Genomic DNA, 19,934 nt, shown 5'->3' on the forward strand with positions numbered 1-19,934 from the left:
ATGGATCTAAGTTCAGTAACCAAAACTTGACATTTTTCAAATTTCAGTGGCCAAACTTCGACATTTTAAATTCAGTGAGCAATCGAAGATATGGATTTAAGTTCAGTAACCAAAACTTGACATTTTTCAAATTTCAGTGGCCAAATTTCGACATTTTAAATTTCAGTAAGCAATCAAAAATATGAACTTAAGTTTAATGACTAAAACTCGATATTTTAAAATTTGGTGACCAATCAAAGATATAAATTTAAGTTTAGTGACTATTGTAACAATTAACTCCACCTTTTCTCCTCTCCTCTAAAGCTCAGGCCATACTGTCAAAGCATTCACACACTCTCTAACTCTATCTCTCTCGGTCTCTCTGAAGCACCATTCCATCTCTAGTTTTCTTTGCATCCACTTGGGTTTCTGGTGCAAAGGTAAGAGTTATAAAGAACCCATCTTTTTCTTTTGCCTGCAATAATTCCAACGGTTACTTTCTGGGTTTTGTGATTTTGTTGGAAATGTTAGCTTTTGCTTATTTTCTCATATTACTACTATGTAATTGTGGTAATGTTCTTGTGTATTCTTTGAATGATGAAGGTCATACCCTTTTATCATTCAAACAGTCAATCAAAGAAGACCCTGAAGGGTCACTAAATAACTGGAACTATACTGATGAAACCCCTTGTTCTTGGAACGGCATTACGTGCAAAGAACAAAGAGTTATTTCTGTTAGCATTCCAAATAAGAAACTCTCTGGTTTTCTTTCTTCTTCTCTTGGATCTCTTTCTGAGCTTAGGCATGTGAATTTAAGGAATAATAAATTTTCTGGAAGCTTGCCTTCTGGGCTTTTCAAGGCTCAGGGGATGCAAAGTTTGGTCCTTTATGGGAATTCTCTTTCTGGGTCTCTACCTTTTGAGATTGGGAACCTTAATTTCCTCCAAGCTTTGGATTTATCAGAGAATTTCTTTAATGGGTCTTTGCCGACATCATTGATTCAGTGTAAAAGGTTGAGGACTCTTGATCTTAGTCAAAATAAATTTAGTGGTTCTTTGCCTAGTGGATTTGGGAAAAACTTGGTTTTGTTGGAAAAACTTGATCTTTCTTACAATAATTTTAGCAGTTCCATTCCTAGTGACTTGGGAAATTTGTCCAATTTACAAGGGACTGTTGATTTGTCTCATAATATGTTTAATGGTTCGATTCCATCTAGTCTCGGTAACCTTCCTGAGAAGGTTTATATTGATCTGACACATAACAATTTAAGCGGTCAAATTCCGCAAAATGGTGCTCTAATAAATCGAGGACCAACAGCCTTTATTGGAAATCCGGGACTCTGTGGCCCTCCATTGAAAAATCTTTGTTCTTCTGATAGCGAGGCTAGTTCACCTTCTTCATTTCCTTTTTTGCCTAGCAATAACCCTCCCCAAGGTGGAGATAGTGTTGGAAAAGTTATTGGTGGACAAGGTCTGAGTAAAACTGCTGTAATTGCCATTATTGTGAGTGACGTGATTGGAATTTGCGTTATTGGTTTGCTTTTCTCGTACTGTTACTCGAGGGTTTGCTCTTGTGGCAAGAGGAAAGATGAAAACGGGTATGGTTTTGATCAGAAGAGAGGCAAAGGGAGGAAGGAATGTTTATGTTTCAGGAAAGATGAATCTGAGACTTTATCAGAAAACATAGAACAGTACGATCTAGTGCCATTGGATGCACAGGTGGCCTTTGATCTTGATGAACTTCTCAAGGCGTCGGCTTTCGTGCTTGGTAAAAGTGGCATTGGAATTGTTTACAAAGTTGTCCTCGAGGATGGGCTTACCTTGGCTGTGAGAAGATTGGGTGAAGGAGGTTCACAGAGGTTTAAGGAATTCCAAACGGAAGTCGAAGCAATTGGAAAGCTGAGACATCCTAATATTGTGACTCTTAGAGCCTATTATTGGTCAGTGGATGAGAAGCTGCTGATATACGATTTCATACCAAATGGGAACCTTGCTACTGCAATTCATGGTGAGTTTTACAGCTTAAGCAACTTGTTAAATGTAGTCAATTTGGTCAATTATTAGTTTACTTGCAATGCTTCTTTCTTTACTTGATTGTTTTGTGTGCAATAATGTCCTCAGGAAAGCCTGGATTGGTAAGTTTTACGCCTCTTTCTTGGTCTATGCGAGTGAACATAATGAAAGGAGTTGCAAAAGGCTTGGTTTATCTGCACGAGTTTAGTCCCAAAAAGTATGTCCATGGAGATCTGAAGCCTTCTAATATACTGCTTGGACATGATATGGAGCCCAAAATCTCAGATTTTGGACTTGGACGTCTTGCAAATATAGCTGGTGGATCCCCAACCCTGCAATCCAGTCGTATGGTCTCTGAACAACACAGACAACCAAGCAGTACACCTTCAGAAGTCGCGACAGCTGCCTCTGCTGCAGCTTTTGGGTCCAACTATCAAGCTCCGGAGGTACTGAAAGTGGTGAAGCCATCCCAAAAGTGGGACGTGTACTCGTATGGAGTGATCTTATTGGAAATGATTACTGGAAGAACTCCATTAGTCCAAGTCGGGAACTCGGAAATAGATCTCGTTCATTGGATGCAGCTATGCATCGAAGAGAAGAAGCCACTTTCCGATGTGTTAGATCCGCACTTGGCTCAGGATGCCGAGAAAGAAGAGGAAATGATCGCTGTTCTAAAGATTGCAATGGCATGCACGCAGAGCAGTCCCGAGAGGAGACCTACAATAAGGCACGTCTCTGACGCATTGGAAAGATTGCCTGTTTTATCCGATTAGCTGAAATTCATATTCATCAATTGATATTAGGGATTTCATTAAAATCGTGACATGTTGGACCTAGGAACGGGATGACGATGCACGCGAGATTTCTTGATCACATCACTTGCTGTAGGAATCTCCTTTCTTAATTGCAAAAAAAGGCTATGCTGTTAAAGACTGCCTGTTTCTTCATGTGTGTGTGTATAAGAATGTTATTTGCTTGTCTTGTTGCTACCCTTATTGTAGACCTTTTGTTTGTTTGTTGTTCTTTTTTGGTGAGAATATTATTTGTTATCCTAGCATGTGAACAATCTACTTTTGGATCTCTGCCCATGGCAACATTAGAGAAATTGGTCTCGTTTGAGGCAGGGGTAGGTGGGGGTATTGAAATTGTACTTCCTTTTAATACAAAAAGAACGGTTTTTAAGTGGTAGTTTGACAAAGTTTTAGGTAATAATTTTAGCAAAATTTAATAAAAATGGATATAATGCGTGGATTCAATGAAATGTGTTGTTAAAATTAATTATTGTCTTTGACATCAAGTTTTTAAGCTATACCAAACAAGCACATAGACTTTGTCGAGGGGAAAACAGGTAAATGACACTAATAGTCTGCAAAGTTCATAAAAGGTAACTCTTTAGTCTTCAAATTCTAATTTTAGCATATTTTATGTTGTAATTTGGTCCTTGTTAACCGTGCATCATCATATGCATAAATTGACTATACTTATGGATATGTAGTTATTAGTGAAATATGACAAAAGGGATTAAATTACATGAGAATCCTAATATTGGATACTAAAATGTTGTAATTAAAATTTATGGTTACTAAGTTGAGACTATTTCAAAATTTAGATATTATGAAGATATTTGACCCAAAAAAGTTTTAGCAATTTCGTTAAAATTGAATGCATGTTTTGTACACGGTACTCAACCGAGTAATACTATATAGTATTACTTGTGTTAAGTACTAGTCTACTAGCAACATATTAATATTAACTGATTTCTATATCCCTGTATTTAATTGGACTTATCATATATTGTCGTGCAGATGCTAAACACGAATTGGAAGTTCTTTCTAATATTTTATTTTGTTATTTCAAACATAGTGGGGTCAAATCAACAAGTAGTACTCAGATAGAATTCTTTATCATTTATCATCCCCAAGTTTATCTCCCTATACATCTTTACTTTTCAAACATGACAATTGTAAAGACATTAGGGCTGAAAAGGTTTGGCCATTGCCATGTCACTCTTATGTATCAAAGGGAACATGGCAACTCATAAGTAGAGTTAATGTTATGTGTATTTAGACATCTACATTACTTAATTCATGCATTCTTTAGCCCCTCATTTTACCTCTATTAATTTTCATTACATTACATTTCATTTTTATCTATCTTATTTTAACCATACAATCTCTCATAAAATAATATTATACATAAATCGAAAACTTTTGGTTATTTTTTAACTACCCACTTTTAAAAAAAAAAAAAAAACACTATTACACATTTTCATTTCCACAAAATAGAGGCCCAACTAGAGTAATGTTCTCGCTCTTAGCTTTTCCTTTTTCATTTCTGTATGATTATCTCTCTATCTAAATGCTGTATTACAGCAATCACGAGTTCAAGTCTCGATGATCGATACCGTGAAGTTATTTAACACTTAGGTGCGATTTATATTGAAATAGGGTGGGGATAGGGGTAGAGTGGGGTCAATAAAATTAATGGGGCCAATGGTTTGCACAAAGAGAATTATCTGACCCAAACCAGTTGTTGACATTGATTGGCAATAAATTGGTATTTTATTTGACTTCTTTAGCAGCGCAAAATTCTTGTTGGGAATAACTTACATTTTCAACTGTTTGAAATAATTGTCATCCGCCAATCATGCCTACTGGGCTGGAGATCTACACTAAGTTGTGGATTTTGGGTTCGAAAATTGTCAATGCACATCTTTTATTCAGTATACAAAATCAAAATGAACTAGTCATGAAACAATATAATAAACGAGAGGAAAGTTTATACGTCTCTTTAGAAAATATAGTTCAGTATTGTACATAGTCGTACCTAATAAGTTATTTCTTCTAATCTGCCATAAATTGGGCTGTCAAGAATTGTCCCAACAATTTATAGATAATTAATAGGGAACACTTATCAAATGCATTATTATTATTATTATTATTATTGTTATTATTATTATTATTATTATTATTATTATTATTTATATAAATTTAAACACATATTTGATGTTACCATGTACTTGGGGATAATCGGAGCAGAAAAAAATATGATGGATGAGCGCGATGTTGTAATCTCATTCGAATTAGAACACTAGGACCACATAGGATTGAATTCTTGATTATCTTAAAACTTGTGATGTAGTCAATGACATAGTGTAAGAGGGAGTAAGTTGGACATGAAATTAAGCCTCTGTATGGTTTTCATTAAATTAAATTTCATTTTTCAATCTTTTCTTATCAATCGCACGTTTTTCAATAAAATAATATTACATATAAATCTAAAAACATTTCCTTTTTTTTTAACCATACATTTTTCAAAAAATTACTATTCCTTTAATTATAATTTGAAATAATGGAGCCCAAACATGGGCTATATGAGTCACTAGAGGCCCAGAGTGCTTAAGCCCATGTCCGGTTTAGGTACACCAAACATGGGTATTAAAAAATCGATGATGAATAGAGAAGAGTCAACATATTTCTTTTCCACTTAACTTACCGTGAGCTATTGTTTCCAATTCTACCGAAAACTTGAGAACAATGCAAAGCAGGAGACCATTTCTAACCAAGGTTTCCTCTTGGGTTGTGCTATTTGCACAGTGTGCACAGGGCCCTGTGCAAGGAGAAATATCCTTCCTCTTATATGCATTATAAAGTAACAAAATTGAAGGCAACGAACTGACCTCCTCAGGGTGACAAAAGAACAAGGATAGAGCTGAGAAGAAAATATAATTGAAATAACTGCGGTTTCAGCCTTTTACTGTGACTTGGGCTTTGTTTATATTGGGCCAACGGCCCACAGTAAAAAAAGAGCTATTGGGCCGTCGAGTTGAACCCATTCCATACTAGACTATCTTCCAGTTCCAGCGTCTCTTCCCCTAAACCTCTCCCTCACGTTAAACCGCTTTCCACTCGTGGTTGAATCCGAACACGCTGCACGCCGCGCGTGCTCTTATATATAGCCATTTCATGGCTGCTAATAGCAACGAAGTGCAAGTGGGACTGGAGAGAGTGTTCATAGGGGCAGGTTGCAACAGGATAGTGAACAACGTTTCATGGGGTGCCTGTGATTTGGTCTCTTTTGGTACCCAAAACGCGGTTGCCATTTTTTGTCCAAAGGTTTACTCCCTTTCCCACTACTTATTGTCAAATTTCATTATCCATTAATAAGTGTGTGCTATGTCAACAATTTTAATGTTATTTTTTTTTTGTCTAGATTGGACAAATCTTGATTACGCTTCCCGGTCACAATGCACATGTTAATTGTACTCACTGGTTGCCAAGCAACAAGTTTGCATTTAAAGGTACAATCTTTTAAGTACAATTCTGCTCAAAATGTTTCCTTTTGTACTGGTTTTTAAGTGTTAGAATTGGGAATTCACGTCATGATTTGTTGTTCAGAAAGGTTTTATTTGAAATATGTATGAATTAATTGAAATTTTTAACTTTTTTGGACAAATAGATTAAGTATTTTGTAGCTTTATGTGGTGAATATGGTTATGCATATGCAGCCAAACATCTGGAAAGGCACTATCTGCTATCTGGAGATGCCGATGGAGCTATTACTTTATGGGAGTTTTCTATTGCAGATAAGAAGGTGCGTTCTGGATATCTTTTTTGTTTTGCTATCACTGTGTATGGTATTATTTCTTATTGTCTCTATCCATAAATGTTTTCTATAGCTGCAATATACTTTGGTTGCAAATTATTCGTTTATTGGTGAAGTTTGAAAGCTACTGGCAATCTTTTATTAAATAAATTGATTATTATTTTTATTATTATTTTTTTAATGGAAACACCGATAGCGTGTGGGTGATTGGGGCCCTTGGGGGTGGTGGTGCTATGCTTCTTGCTTAGCCACCACCCACCAGGCTTTTCTTATCTAGCATTGACCAAAGAAGCCCAGTTTGTGGAATATATATCTCTTGAAAGTTTCTTGATATAGACTCATGATTGACTAGTACTATATGTGAACAAATATATATGTAGATGTGTGTTCCCAATACAGGCACGTCTCTAATATACCCCTCAGTATGCTTCAACTATCATCAATTGATGTGGAGTCCAAGACAATTTATATAAAGCTCTTTCTAATCTAAAGGAGCTTATGAAATCTAATGACAGATATGGTCTTATTCGTAGTTGCTCGTTGTCTGAAACTAACATCAGGTTAGCTAGCTATATGTAGTGAAGAGATTAGGATGCTTATATAATCTTGCATTCTGCGGTTTGCTACGCTTGCTTGAATTTCTTGTGCATGGGGCACATCTTAGTGAAAGATAATCTTCGAAATGGTGCAAACTCATAGCATGTTTGGGGAAGTGATTATAATTTAATCATTTCTTATCAAAACATAATTTTTATTTACGCATTTCATAGGACTTACAACTACTACTAACTTATTATTCATACATTTCATATGACTCATAATCTCTTAAAATTTTAGTCAAAAGCATGTTTGGGAGTTGTTTATAATATGTTTAAATTATAAATATATAGAATTGAGTGGTAGATAAGTGGGGTAGTACTTATGAGTTTCACAAAATATGTAGATAAAAAATGTTTTGACCAATTATAAATAGTTTATAAATAAGTGCCAAACAAGGACTTAATCACTGCCCAAAGATGCAATTAATTACATTTTCTCCTTGTTTCAACTGCATTGTAAGTGAAAGGATTTCTTTTTCCAAATCCAAAAATGTCAGGTTGCTGCAACTTTTATATGTTTGGCACAATATGCTAATTTTTAAGGGAAATTCTGTGTCCTACAAAACTTATACTGGAGGGTGAGTACGTATGGTTTAAAACTTAAGATACAGGAAGTCTTTCCTGTAGTCATTTGATGTTGATGTTCTAATTACTTCTCTTAACAAGTTGATTATTAGGCTCCAAAGTGGGCAGCCTGTAAATGCAGTGAAGCAAACACATAAAATCCTCTAGTATCCTTGTCATAAAAATAAATGCAAAGCCAACAAATAAAAGTTACTAACATTTTCTTTGATGCATCAGTGCCTGGATAAGTATTGATTGTTCATCACTAGTAGTCATGGATGGCGTTGTAGTAGTTTAGTTGAGTCAGAGAACTTAAGATAAAATTTTGGATCGGACCAATTAGTTATTGTTTAGAGTCAATTAGATATGCATCACTTTACCCATTGGCACAAGTCAAGATGATCCATACCCTCGATACAATGTTTCTTTAATGCTTTCGATTTTCCCTTTTGCTGTATGTTTTTGGTTGTGAGAATGTGATTAAATTGGACCTCCCATATATCTAGTGGGCCGAACAGACTGTTGGAAAATGATTCCTGTAGTCAATCCCAAATTATTGGCACTAACACTTACTTTGTTATTATTCTGGGCCTGGACAAGATGGAGTAGTTATGAAGACAGGAAGATAAAAGTGGTCATAAAATGCAAGAAATTATTTTAGAAAAGAACCTGCTATTTATTCCTGCTTTTCAGTTTTACTTCACGATGAAAAAGCTGCCAACATTTATTGCTGTTTGTCCTTTCAATTTTTGATTTAACCTAATGTAAGATAATCAATTTCAAAATGAAATCTTTTAAAAAGAGATGTGAATGGTAATGATCTTTCTTTATAAGCCCTTTTACTATCTCATCTGAATTGCTACCAATTTTTTTGCAGTGGAGGCATGTGTTACAAGTACTCGAACACAAAAAAGGTGTTACATGCTTTACTGCAATCATGGTGTCTGATACAGATGCGCTGTTTGCATCCACCTCTTCTGATGGTGTTGTAAATGTGTGGGAAGTAATCCTTCCATCTAGTTCTGGAGGTGAGTGGCTTGGAGTTGAACTATGCCATGGTCATGCTAACTCCATTTGCATTAATTTTGCTATTTTATGCCACCGTTGCTTAGTCAAGGGAGTTATGTTCATAGTATTTAAATGCATAAAGTACATCAAAGTGCCAAGACTTTCTATTGGCTTAAGTGCAAAGTCCAAAGTGAGTAACATGCTCCATTGAAGCAAAGTTATTCTTAGTGAAAATTTTACATACAAGCATGGTATCTCCTGAAAAATTCTGAAATTATTTTATTTTGAAATCAATTCTGGCAAATGCAGGATTAAGTTTTTATGCACATTCAGCAACCAAAATATCAATGAAACATAACAATTACCTATGATACGTTATTCTGATGAAAAAAGGACTTAAAAGGCCTAGAATTGTTAGAAAGCCAGCATGAAGCTCTGAGATTTAACTCCTAAAAAGTAGCGAGGGCAAGTCTTGCACTTAGGTGCATGACTAGACGCTCTATCGGTAAATATGGTAATGTTCGTAACTGTCAACATCCATTCCCCACTTTCCGTTGCATTCTTATTTTTCTATTGGATGCTAATGATTATTTCCTTCTCCTTGTTACAGATAATATATGTAAATTATATGTAACTAGCATTTACCATTAAGGCAGGGTTTGCAAGTCGTTTGTTTTTTGTTTTATATACATATATATATTTATTTATTTATATTTATTTATTTATTATTTTTTTTTTATGACCATGAATGTCCAGGCCAGCTCACGCGCACCTCGACTAATCTGACGGGGCCTTGAAGTTTTATGTTATATAGTTGTATGAAACATAGGATCATTGTAATTTTATTGTATTATATTTAAGCTAGTGGCTATTGCTCAACTTGGTTCAGATTTTGACAGTCTACATTGAGCAGTTTAATTTGTTTTGATCAATGACATGAAGCTTAAGTTGCAATTAAAAAAGTATCTTGTCTTGTTGACTTATAAATAGTGGAGTGAGCTGGCACAAGGCTCAGAATCTCCTCCTGATAGCCCTTTTTCTTCTGAAGGAATGGCTATGACCTAACTTTCATTGGACCAGAGTAATTCCGTTTGTGCATGCGACTTCAAATTTTGATTCATTGACATGATATTTATTTCCCTTGAGATCCAAAGGAAACCCTTAATTGCATACCTTATACTCCTTTATTTAGTTTTCCATCTTGTTCATATTTAGCCCATGTTTGACATCCATTTTAATGAGTTTTTTGATGGTGAATTATTTATTTATTTTTGGTAAAATGTGTGGTTAAAAAGTGAGGAAAAAGTTCTAGGCTTATATGCAAAATATTTTATTATGTGGATTTGTGGTTGAAAATGAAGGAGAGAAAAAGAGTTTTCATTTAATGGATTTCAAACTGGAGTTTACTTCCATTTTTCTTCATCATTATTAATCTATGCGTTTCTCCCCCCTCCTTTACCAGTTCTAGTTGTTTTGGTGCATTCTTGTAAACACTCGTTGACTATTTATTGGAATCAAACTTTTCCTTGCCGAAATGGTTCAGGTCCTACTAGTATCCATGATACAAGTCAAACTCTAGATGTAGAAATATAAGAAGGTGGGCCTTCTCTCCGTCTTTAATGAATTAGATGTCATGTAAGTTTAGATGAAATGTCATCTGCAAACGGAAAAGAGCAATATCAATTCCTTACGCAGCAAGAATATAAGATTTCAAATTATAGAAATTAATCATAAAATAGCATTCTAGGAGCTTCTGATCCCTGGAGCTGCATTGAAGTCCTTGGTCTAGGCTAGGTCAAGTTGAGAAATACTTCCTTCAGAAAGGCATCGCCACACTCAAATATTCTGGATTAGAGGTTTTTTTGTGTCACTCACTAGGGGAATACTTCAGATTTATTTTTATTTTTTTTAAATATTTCTGCCGGATGCAAGCTGTTCAACAAACAATCTATTATCCACTGCTCTTGCCTTATGAATCTTTATGGCCTTTTTGGGATTATAAAGATTTCAAAGGATGATGACTGTCTTCCAGCTCAATTCTTCTCTCTCCTTAATCTGGAATTTATATTGAAATCTTTACATTTGTACGAGACTATGATAGGTGAGCTAGTCTATTTTGTATATTATATACATTTTTGCACAACATCATCTTCTGATTGTTGTATACTAAATTGCATTGAATTTTAAGTTTAAGATCAAGTTATTAATTTGCATATCGCAGGTGAATGCAAATTGTCTAGTTTGGACTCCTTGTTTGTTGGGAGAAAACCTATGGTGGCTCTTTCATTAGCACAGTTGCCTGGGAACTCGGGTCAACTAGTCCTGGCCACGGGGGGACTGGATAACAAGATTCATATATACTGCGGTGAGAGGACAGGAAAAGTGTGTAGCACCTTATGGATCCTTTTTTTTTTTTTTTTAAACATGATTTCACCACTAACATTTTCTTTTGCTAAAATGAATATTGTGGTTTATTTATTCCCAGTTTGTTCATGCCTGTGAGTTGAAAGGGCATACTGATTGGATTCGTAGTCTGGATTTCTCTTTACCTATATATACAAATGGTGAAACATCTAGTGTTCTGCTAGTAAGTTCATCTCAAGACAAAGGCATACGCATATGGAAGATGGCTTTATGTGATTCTCTTTCTAATAAGGGAACAAGTTTGGCATCTTACATTAAAGGTCCTGCATTTGTAGCTGGTTCATCATCTTATCAAATATCTCTGGAATCTCTCCTCATTGGCCATGAGGATTGGGTATACTCAGTGCAATGGCAGCCACCTCAAAGCTCATCTACTGAGGGTACGGAATGTAATCAGCCTCAAAGCATTTTATCTGCATCCATGGATAAAACGATGATGATCTGGCAACCTGAAAAGACTACTGGCATATGGATAAATGTGGTCACCGTTGGGGAACTAAGTCACTCTGCTTTGGGGTTTTATGGTGGGCATTGGAGCCCAAGTGGAGACTCAACTTTAGCTCATGGTTATGGTGGATCTTTCCATTTATGGAAAAATGTTGGCATTGATTTTGATGATTGGAAACCACAGAAAGTTCCTTCTGGACACTTTGCACCTGTATCAGACATTTCATGGGCTAGATGCGGGGAGTATCTGCTGTCCGTCAGTCATGATCAAGTAATGTATCTGTTGATTGTAGAATCGATTTGATGAAATCTATCTCTCCTCTCACTTTCTTTCTTTCTCTCACACACTACACACGCCACGCCACACCTTCAACCCCCTTTAAAAAAATGCTGAATTTTCTCTTTGAACATTAATGTGACATTTATATTGGCTGGTTTTAATCTTCTCGCTGTGTTGGATTATTCTAATTTTCTGAACTTTGCATGTGTGGCAATCTGTTTCATGTGTTGATATTGAGAAAATATTCAGACAGTCATTGAATATGGATTATTTTGCCTAACTATTCGTGAATTTTTTGTCAGAATGAGATGGATGCTATTTTCATGCTCTTTAATTCTCTCGCCTTGACTCTGACTCACACTCTCTCTCTCACACTAAATTTTATGTGATTGAAGCATTTATCATCGAATTTCTTGAGTTTTTGTTCCAGTGGTGGACTCACACTCAATTAGAAAATATGAAAAAAGAATGAAGACCTTTTCACTGAAAATTAAATGTTGCATTTACATATGTGATTGGACTTGACCTTGTGAATGTATGTGTAGCCCAAGTAGTACTTTACGGTTGCAGAGTTGTGATGTTCGCATATAGTAAGAGTTTCAATATGCAGTGCTCATAATTTTTTTTCTGGTACCTTTTTTTTTTTTTTTTTTTATTCAATGTTCATATTTCATTCTATCTTATCCTGTGGAGAGTATAATGAGGATCCAATAGCTGCCCGGGTAGCTAAGTATATCCAGCAGCCTCTGATGAAGAATTAATTTTGTTTGAACAGACATTGTTTATATTTTTGATGTGTTGAAAAATCTGAAAGATGTAACACTGAGCAAAATCTTGTGCATGTAATTTTTCCCCATCTTTTTCTTGTTTCAAACTTTGTCAGATAAAAAAAATATTTGATAGCAGCTTTCATGTTCTTTTGCAGACAACTAGAGTGTTTGCTCCGTGGTGTAACGTATCTTCTTCAGACGATGGAGAAGCTTGGCATGAAATTGCACGTCCTCAAGTTCATGGCCATGATATTAACTGTGTGACAATAATCAAAGGAAAGGGGAACCACCGTTTTGTAAGTGGGGCCGATGAGAAAGTTGGTAGAGTTTTTGAAGCTCCTCTATCCTTTTTAAAGTCTTTGAATCATACAAATTCATGGAAATTTAATTCTTCCAATGACCACCTAGCTGACATGCAAATTTTGGGTGCAAATATGTCTGCTCTAGGTCTATCCCAGAAGCCTATATATGTTCAAGGTAAGCTTTATGTTATTTCTCTCCTGGAATTTGGCTCTGGTACCAACACTTTTATGTCTTTATACATCCAAGAGTATTGTAAGACTGTGTAAGGCAAAATTGATTGTTCCCTGCTAACTTTTATGAACTCCATCATTCCTCTATGTGTTGAGTGGTGTTTTTGGCTATAAAATAGGTTACCTCCCTTTTTGGATGCAACCCTATAAGAACTTTCAATCCTTAATACTAATTGATAACTAGCCTGACATATGAAACCCAGTGAGACCTTCCTTGAAATGAAGTTACATGGCTTCTGTGAACATAGTTTCTCATGTTATGTTCATCTTTTTATATTTTGGGGGGTGGCAAGCTTCTCTCCTCTGGGTCGAGGGAAAGAAGAGGAGATCTGATCATAAGATTGTTATGTCAAAATCTTGATATTCATACCTATAATGGTGGATTTAGCTTGAGCATGTCATTTTCTTTAGATTTCTGGCACCTACCTATCAGACTACCATTACAATACCTTAATCACATAATTTGTGTATGTGTGTGTGTATATATAAGTAATCAAATATTTTATTAATTAGAAGATAATACACAGGAAGTGTATTATACGTAAACATCATGAAATTGGGCGGCCCATCTATGTGATTGGAAGCCGCAGCATTAAACCAATTATACAATGTCAAATAAAACAATTCTCTAAACTGCTCTATTGTCTGTATTTGATTATCAAAACAGCGTCTGTTTCTTTCTCTCCACACGCACAGTACAACCTGGAATAAGGTCCCAAATAAGTTTAATGTCCTTGTCACGAAACTTTCTCCTCCATGCCTTTAACATATCTTCCATACATATTGGCATCACCCAATCCACATGTTGAAAAGCCTGAATATCATTTCACACCAAGCGAGCGCCCTCGCGATGGAGAAACAAATGATCAATCGTCTCCTCATCATTTCTGCACATATAACACTACTCTGTAATATAAAACCCCCTCAATCGAAGATTATCCGTATTTAACACTTGTCCCCTCACCATCTCCATAGTAAAAACGCCATCCTTGGAGGTAGTTCACATTTCCAAACCACCTTCTAGGGGAATGAATTCTCCGCATATCCTTATAAGGATCTAAAATAAGTGCTAAATGAGAAAATGCCATCCCTTGCCAATGTCCACCTGATGCGGTCACTCTCTCCTAACCTGATATGCACTTCATACAAAGAGTTCAATAGCAGAGCATAATCATCCACTTCCCAATCTTGAAGGTCCTCCCAAAAACAATGTTCCAGTTGATGTTCCCGTTATGTGTATCTAAGATATTCACCATAGCAGATGGCATCACGGCAATACGATACAAAGAAGGAAATCTCTCAGCGGTTGATCACTATACCTACAATCATCCTAAAAGCTGATAGTATTGCCATTCCCCACACCAAAGGTCACTCTATCCCAAAAGTCACTTCACCCTCGCCGGATATACTACCACAAACCTACCCCATGGGTACCACGACCCTCAACTGAACACCATTCACTCTCCATAAAATCATATTTTTCTCCTATAATTTCTCTCCAGAAACTCTCCTCTCCACTCCAAATCGCCATAACCACTTAACCAACAAGGCCTTATTAAACAATATGAGGCTCCTCAATCCGAGTCCCCCCACTCTTATGGGAGAACAAACTGCACCCCAATTGACCAAATGAAATTTCCTCTCTTCTCCCATCCCTCCCCAAAAAAATTCCCTTTGGATCGTCTCTAGTCTTTTACTGAAGGCCTTCATTACAATAACAAATAGTAATAGAGACAAAGAATCCCCTTGCCTCAAACCTCTGCTACTCCGGAAATGACCTTCAGGAATGCTGTTCACCAAAACTGAAAAAGAAATAGTAGAAATACAAAATTGAATCCACTGACACCACTTAGCCCCGAAGCCACATTGCTTGAGCATATACAAAAGGAATCCCCAGTTCAGGTGATCATAGGCCTTTTGAATATCAAGCTTACATAGCATCCCTGGAACCTCTTGACGTAGTCTTAAGTTAATGCATTCATTTGCTATGCGTACGGAATCCAAGATGTGGTGTCCTTTGACAAAAGCATTCTGAACCTTAGACACCACTTTTTTCAGCACATCCTTTAATATATTAGCCAAAACCTTTGCAATAACCTTATACACCCCACTTACCACACTGATAGGTCGGAAGTCCTTAATATGTCGCTCCTGATTTTTTTGGGATCAGCACAATAAATGTGGCATTTGAGCTTCTCAAGAACCTGCCACACTGGAAAAAATAAGTAAAAACATCCACAATGTCCGATCATACCACATCCCAACAAGCCTTATAGAATGTGAAGGCAAATCCGTCGGGTCGTGGGGCCTTATCATCATACATACTGAACACCGCCTCCCTAATTTTGTCCTTCCCAAATGGTCTTTTTACTGACATTCTCCTCAGTAATAGTGGAAAACTCTAGCCCCTCTCTGGTCTCCAATCAAACTGCTCCCTATAAAGATTTTGATGGAAGTTTACCATTTTTTTCTTAATGCTTATATAAAACCTACATTCTAAATAAGTGGGACAAAATAAGTATCATGTGTATTACATATACATTTGTGTCATTGGGTCACTGCTCTTATTGACTTAAGCAACTGTGTAAGCAATTGTGAATTATTAGGTGGTTGTTTCATGATTCAATCTTGGAATTGGATTGCCTCAATTCCAATAAAATTGGCTGAGTTTGATCTGGATCAATGTCTCAGTTAGAGTGTACAACTTGTATGATGTTTTACTTTTATCCGCAATTAACTGAAGTGGGTTCCAGGGAAAATGTAATTTTAGCCTTTTGTTTGTCCACTTCACTATGGCCAATTACTACTCCAACCTTACCTGAAGTCTGGCCCTCCTCTTTGCCATTGTGTACTACAAACGCCCTTTATGTCCTGCACAGTGCATCAAAAACCACCAAAAAGAGGCATCAAAATGGAAAAAAAGGGTATTGACCACCAGCATTGGTGTTGCATCTAGCTCTACCTATGAACCTAGTCACAAAGTGCAATTTGAAAAACAAAAATTCAAAATACCTTTATTTTTATTATTATTATTTTTCTTATGACCGTGTGTGTCCGGACCAACTTACGCACACTTCGACTAATCTTATGGGACCCTGAAGTTTACAGTCGAGTACTCACCTCAATAATCCTGATGGTACTCGAACTGCTGACCATTGGAGAGCAAACCCAAAGTTAGACCACTGAGCTATCCCTTAGAGTTAAAACCTATAGCTATAGTACTTGATAGTAATTTGGAGTTCTATGTATTGTTCATTTCCCTGCCTTGAATTTTAATATTTGGTAATGGGTTTCTTGTAGCTTCCTTCTGTGGTGGTGAAAAAAATGGTGTTTGTTTGGTGGCATTGGTTATATAAAAGGTAGGTGTTAGTAGTGGCAGTTTTGATGTGTTGGAGGAGATGGTGTCTATGGTGTTTAGCCTATGATCATATGTGTGGATTGTATATGGTGGGGGTATAGTAGTTTGGAGATCATGCCAGTTGCAACAACAGCTGGATGGCAACAGCAATGTGGTTTTAATGTTGTGGGGAAAGAGTTTGTTATGAGTGGTGGGGAGAAGATGATGTAATAGGTACTCCCCATGTTTTGATTGACTTTTACTATTTATTGAGTAAATTGTATTATGATAAAGAGACGTTCAGGATATTACCATTTGGATAAGTAGCCATTTATGTAAAACACCCAAAAAAGGAAAGGTTGTCAATCTTTCTAAAAACGTAGTGAAGCACCAAATGGAGTCAAGAACTAATTCGCTATTTTCTTCTGCAGCTCCATCTGCATCAGTTGACAAAAATAGCAACGAAGGCATTGATACCCTTGAAACGATTCCAGCAGCAGTTCCAGTTGTGCTTACAGAACCACCCATTGAAGAACAACTTGCATGGCATACACTGTGGCCAGAGTCCCACAAGCTTTACGGTCATGGTAATGAACTTTTTTCTCTGTGTTGTGACCATGAGGGCAAGCTTGTTGCTTCATCCTGCAAGGTATATCACATTCTCATCCATCATGCTGTGATAGAACTTGGGCATACAGTATTGTATATGGATGTATCTGCTCAACTTTCAACTGATTGTGTTCTCAGGGAATGAATTTTGAGATGTACATGCTGCATTATATTGATGTTGCTATTTTTTGTGAAGACGTATAATTATTTGAAATTTCGAGGGTTGTTGCTTTCTCTTCACCTCACCAACTTCCACATTCTGAACCAATTAATTGCGTGGTTAATTTTGTAAGTCATTCTTATGGATGACTGCCTTGACTCTGTTATGATGATAGAGGACTGGTTAATAAATAAAAAAAGATCTGCTTCTCAGAAGCCACATGCAAATGTTTGTTCGTTTAGTGATAGTGGTCTTCATTGAATATTGAATAGTGTAAAATCATTGCAAATCACAGAAAATAATTTTGAAGAAAATGTCACCACCTTCTCTATATATCCAGTATTACTAGATAGATGGCCAAGAATAATCAAAAGATGCCTCTTAATAGACTAATTCTTGTTGCATAGTCTGTTTTCATATTCTCAAGTCAATCTCTTAATATTGAACTGCTTATGGAGATATTGGAAGCTGAAATTATGGGTGACTAAATTGTTATTCTTTCATGGCCTTTGTCTGCAAATCAGTCGATTGCTATTGCATTCTTCTCATTTTCCAAGACCCCCTTCTGCCAATTTTAGTTCTCAAGATCATCCTAATGTAGTACTCGTAGTTACTTGTTAAAGTGAAGGGAACTACTACATTGGAAGCTTTAACAGTTAGCTACCGTGGCATGAGAATTCTTCTTTTTTTAAATAAAGCATTTATTATTGTGCTTCGAGAAATCAAGGACTAGTGGCACCAGGCTGATTCACACTGTCATTCATTAAAATTCTGTGCTCAGTACATCTATCATTTTCCTCATTGTATAAAATGTATGATTATTTTTGTTTAATTTGAATTGATAACACGATTCCTGTTTGTGATTCGGAAAATTGGTAATCTTTATATGAGATCATTTACCGCGCACATCTAAATTAGGTATTTAAATTATCTAAAACTGGAATCATGATGCTTATGTTAGTCGGATTCATACAGTAGATTGCGAATATGTGCACCTGATGCTTTTGATATTTGAAAGCCCATCAAAATTATCATCAATTCCATGCAGTTTACGCATTTTACCATCTGAAAATTCTCCTGTTACTGTTCCTGTAGTGACCCTGAAAAGTATTAAAAATGCCTGTGAATTGGGATTGTTTTCTTAGTCATTTTACTTTTTCTTTTGAACAAGGATTATTTGTGTCATGCTGACAATTATACTGGCAATCCGAATTCACGGTTGTAGAATCTTGCAGGCTCAGTCAGCATCTGTGGCAGAAATATGGCTTTGGCAAGTTGGCTCTTGGAAATCTGTTGGCCGCTTGCATTCTCACACTTTAACAGTGACACAAATGGAGTTCTCGTATGACAATAATTTTCTTTTGACAGTCTCGAGAGATCGTCATTTTTCTATTTTTGAAATCAAGCAGACAGGTATAGTTAACTTATTCTTTAGTTTTCTGATTAGTTTGCTAGTGCTTAAATAGACTGCGTGCCGTTACATCCCAGAGGTGGAACGAGTACTGACTTATTATACGGTCGTATGTTAAATCTTTGACTTCTTAATAATGAGACAGGATTGGATGAAATTAGTCATCAGCTTGTAATTAGGCAGGAAGCACATAAAAGAATAATATGGGCATGTTCTTGGAACCCTTTCGGTCATGAATTTGCGACAGGTTCAAGGGATAAGACTGTTAAGATCTGGGCGGTTGAAAATGGATCGTCAGTTAAGCTACTTACAACTCTACCAACGTTCAGAAGTAGTGTCACGGCCCTATCTTGGCTGGGCATTGATCGGCAGAGAAACCGAGGGCTTCTTGCAGTTGGGATGGAAAATGGGCTCATCGAAATGTTGAGTCTTTCCAATGCAAAAGCCGAAGATGGAAGCTTCCCAGTGCTGAATGCAACTCTTGTTGTCCAGTTTGATCCACTGATATGCCACGTGTCTACAGTTAACCGGTTAAGATGGAAAAACTCGGACAAGGGTGAAGATTCTTCGGCCGTGCAGCTTGCATCCTGCGGGGCTGATCATTGTGTGAGAGTATTTGAGGTTAAATGTTCTTAATCTTAACTTTAGACATTGGTTGTATCTTTACATAGAATTATAGGTTAGTAATGTTGTCATATCGACCATTTTTCTCCGCTATACCTATGATGGAACTATTCGCTATATTATTGGAATCAGGATAAGGGTTAATTCTTTTTTTCTTCGTGCAACACATTTTTGTTAACTTCGTCAGCCAGCACTGATAGCTGCAAATTTAATCGAATTAATGGACTATGCCCTACGGTTTCCGCTGCTCGGATTGAGGTTGACCGACGTGAGGAATCCTAGAATTACACGAGTGTGTTAGCTCCGACACAGGAAGATCGACTATTCAAAACTCTGGAAGTGGCAAAAGCTCTATTTGTGGAACCACTATATCAAATTCGCTTCTCTGTGAGATGCGAGCATAATGTTGGATACATTGTAAACTTGAATGACAATACTTGCACGTGTAAACAATTTCAGTTGGAGAGTTTTCCATGTGCGTATGCTGTCGCAATGACTATGTATATATGATTTCCACCACACAGCTTATGCAGTCATTATTATATGGCTGATTTTTGGAGAGCAACGTATGT

At 36.5% G+C, this 19,934-nt stretch overlaps 2 protein-coding genes across 2 annotated transcripts; both read left to right on the forward strand.

Annotated features, from left to right (window-relative positions):
• Positions 1–319: 319 nt before the first annotated feature.
• LOC111398974 (receptor protein kinase-like protein ZAR1) lies at positions 320–3,067 on the forward strand. Its single transcript, XM_023026157.1, has 2 exons — positions 320–1,986; positions 2,100–3,067. The coding sequence occupies exons 1-2, from the start codon at positions 504–506 to the stop codon at positions 2,762–2,764; spliced, it is 2,148 nt and encodes a 715-aa protein (XP_022881925.1). The 5' UTR covers positions 320–503; the 3' UTR covers positions 2,765–3,067.
• A 2,781-nt stretch (positions 3,068–5,848) lies between these two features.
• Positions 5,849–19,526, forward strand: LOC111398975 (elongator complex protein 2). Its single transcript, XM_023026158.1, has 10 exons — positions 5,849–6,106; positions 6,204–6,291; positions 6,499–6,584; positions 8,637–8,787; positions 10,989–11,149; positions 11,253–11,909; positions 12,844–13,165; positions 16,990–17,207; positions 18,563–18,740; positions 18,884–19,526. Exons 1-10 carry the CDS (start codon positions 5,957–5,959, stop codon positions 19,372–19,374), a joined length of 2,502 nt encoding a protein of 833 aa, XP_022881926.1. The 5' UTR covers positions 5,849–5,956; the 3' UTR covers positions 19,375–19,526.
• Positions 19,527–19,934: the final 408 nt, after the last annotated feature.

The sequence above is a fragment of the Olea europaea genome, chromosome 8 (genome assembly GCF_002742605.1).
Source record: "Olea europaea var. sylvestris chromosome 8, O_europaea_v1, whole genome shotgun sequence".
NCBI lineage: Eukaryota > Viridiplantae > Streptophyta > Magnoliopsida > Lamiales > Oleaceae > Olea > Olea europaea.